This window comes from Salvelinus namaycush, chromosome 39 (assembly GCF_016432855.1).
Source record: "Salvelinus namaycush isolate Seneca chromosome 39, SaNama_1.0, whole genome shotgun sequence".
NCBI classification, from domain to species: Eukaryota; Metazoa; Chordata; class Actinopteri; order Salmoniformes; family Salmonidae; genus Salvelinus; species Salvelinus namaycush.
Genome location: NC_052345.1, coordinates 21,140,721 through 21,143,845, shown reverse-complemented (window position 1 = coordinate 21,143,845; position 3,125 = coordinate 21,140,721). Strand labels below are relative to the sequence as shown.

The window sequence follows — 3,125 nt, the reverse complement described above, 5'->3', positions numbered from 1 at the left end:
CTACCTACGTAACATTTAGTTTCCTTATATTACGCTGGGAAAACAGTTTTCATGGGCACAGAAATCCTAAATAATTTCAGAGTTTGCTAAATCCAATGGTTCTAACCGAGAGTCACCTTAACTTTATTTACAACACCCAAATCGATACTGTCATTAACGCGGTTCTTCAATAATTACACATAATTCTTAATACTGTAGCTGTTTGGTTACGGTTACATGTTCAACTATCATCAGCTGATCCAGGAAATCATTTTCTGAATGACAGTCAAATCGGGGCAGCAGGTAGCCTAGTGGTTAGAGTAACCGAAAGGTTGCAAGATTGTAAAAATCTGTCGAATCCCTGAGCTGACAAGGTAAAAATATGTTGTTCTGCCCCTGAACAGGGCAGTCAACCCACCGTTCCTAGGCCGTCATTGTCGATAAGAAGTTGTTCTTAACTGACTTGCCTAGTTAAATAAAGGTTAAAGAAAAAAAAGACAAACATCACGACATGCAACAACAACCAAAGTGCTTCTTCATTCATTACTCTGGTAAAGACAGTTATGCCGTGCTCCACGTTGGATCCAACATCCCTAACAAATTGATGTTTATAATGTGTTATTGTCTGCTTGATTTACTCTAGGGTCTCATTAGTCTGTTTGGACACGGAGATACTTAGCTCATAATGTGTAGAGAACTGTTCCTTGATGGATAGGCTGTTGTACAACACAGAGAGCTATTTTCCTTTATTCAGGACATTTAGAATGACAACACATTACAGAGTAGCCTAGTGTATTATAGTCCTAGGTCTATGTTGTTGTTAGGTGAAGTTATGGGTCCTACAGTAGGTCTGTTGTTGTTAGGTGAAGTTATGGGTCCTACAGTAGGTCTATGTTGTTGTTAGGTGAAGTTATGGGCCAATTTGTTAAACACTTAATGTACAAACCCTCAGTTTCAGGCTGATGGCAAAGCTAGCTAAAGAGCATTTTACTGGTTGAAGTGTTTTACAAGTAGAAAGCAGTTGATTTGCGACAATAACACAAACATATTAAGCAGGAGATTCAAACGAGCCTTACAGTTATGATCCAAAAGTAGTGTGAAATGCACTCATAAGCAACCTGTAAATGGATGCTATTTTTGCTGTCAGCCTATGAGAACTCCCCTGCGTTTTCCCCCACGGTGGTGAATAGACACAGAGCTTAATGTGAGTTTCCTTGAGTAGTACTCCTGATCTTGCGCTGTAATATTCAGAATACATTGTGGAAAACTAAAATCTTTGCTCACCATTTTTGTTCCAGGCAGATATACTACATCCATAACTAGTGGTTTCCTCATTAGCAGGGAGGTGTTTCTGCAATCAAATTGTGTGTGCATCGCCCTCGTGCCGCAATTTGAGCAAACATAAAGGGACCTTTTTTGGAGATCAAAGGTCGTCTGGCACACTGCTTAGGATTTGATAAAAATAATTTAACAGACCTCTGGGCATCACCTTTTACCTCAAATAAACAGTGGAGTTGTGGTGTTGTGGGCCTTTAACCGTCTGACTTTGTTGTTCACACAGGAGAGAGATGTGACTATCGTGGAATCTCTGGGGAGCCTCAACAGCCTCATGATGCTGACAGGGCAGAGAAGAGTCTCTCCAGATCAGAACTCCTCAAGAAACAACAGCAGAGACCCACAGGGAAGAAATCTCACTGCTGCTCTGACTGTGGGAAATGTTGCAAATCTTCATCAGAACTTAAAATACATCAGAGAACACACACAGGAGAGAAACCTTATAGCTGTGATCAATGTGGGATGAGTTTTACTATATCTAGCAATCTGACTGCACACCAGAGAACACACACAGGAGAGAAACCATATGGCTGTGCTCAATGTGGGAAGAGTTTTTCTACATCTAGCCATCTGACTGTACACCAGAGAACACACACAGGAGAGAGACCATATAGCTGTGATCAATGTGGAAAGAGTTTTGCCAAATCTAGCCATCTGACTGCACACCAGAGAACACACACAGGAGAGAAACCATATAGCTGTGATCAATGTGGGAAGAGTTTTGCTAAATCTAACCATCTGACTGCACACCAGAGAACACACACAGGAGAGAAACCATATAGCTGTAATCAATGTGGGAAGAGTTTTTCTACATATGGCTCTCTAACAAAACACAGGAGAACACACACAGGAGAGAAACCATATAGCTGTAATCAATGTAGGAAGAGTTTTTCTACATCTGGCTATCTAACTAACCACCATAGAACACACACAGGAGATAATCCGTGCTGTGATCAATGTGGGAAGAGTTTTTCTACTCCTAGCTATCTAACTATACACCAGAGAACACACACAGGAGAGAAACCTTATAGCTGTGATCAATGTGGGAAGAGTTTTTCTTCTTCTAGCTATCTAACTATACACCATAGAACACACACAGGAGAGAAACCATATAGCTGTGATCAATGTGGGAAGAGTTTTACTTGGCCAAAAAGCCTGAATATACACAAGCGGACACACACAGGGGAAGAGATACTCTGATAAAAGATCTCTGATTAAACATAAAATACATGAAGGAGTTGTTTCATGATATCAATGAAATAATGTCACAATGTAGTAGGAGTATTTTAATGATGTCACAATGTAGAATGTTTTAACATTGTAGTAGGACTATTTTAATGATGTCACAATGTAGAATGTTTTAACATTGTAGTAGGAGTATTTTAATGATGTCACAATGTAGAATGTTTTAACATTGTAGTAGGACTATTTTAATGATGTCACAATGTAGAATGTTTTAACATTGTAGTAGGACTATTTTAATGATGTCACAATGTAGAAGCCTAAACATTTGTCCCTGTTACACTTTGTTAGGGTTCGTTTCTTAAGTCCTTCTTTGTCAATCATTGGTTCATTGGTGAAATTAGCATTATGACAATATCTTTAATTAAATCATTCAAAACCCTTTATTAATGCAATTGCAGACAGAAGTTGACAAACAGGAACATAGCACGCATGTTTCTGAGTAAGTTCTGCCTCAAACAAAAGGTCTCCAATGGTTTTATTAAACCCCAAGTCGCGCCCTGGTGACGTCACTGCCTATATCATCATCCTCTACTCCTGGGACCAAAACCATGCCTACAAAGCTGTAT

General features: G+C 39.5%; 1 protein-coding gene across 1 annotated transcript; it reads left to right on the top strand.

Annotated features, from left to right (window-relative positions):
* Nucleotides 1-1,821: 1,821 nt before the first annotated feature.
* Nucleotides 1,822-2,502, top strand: LOC120033019 (zinc finger protein 180-like; the record flags this gene model as incomplete). Its single annotated transcript, XM_038979305.1, has 2 exons — nucleotides 1,822-2,191; nucleotides 2,252-2,502. Coding segments are annotated over 2 exons (621 nt in total), but the record flags the coding sequence as incomplete, so codon positions are not given.
* Between the last annotated feature and the right edge of the window lie 623 nt (nucleotides 2,503-3,125).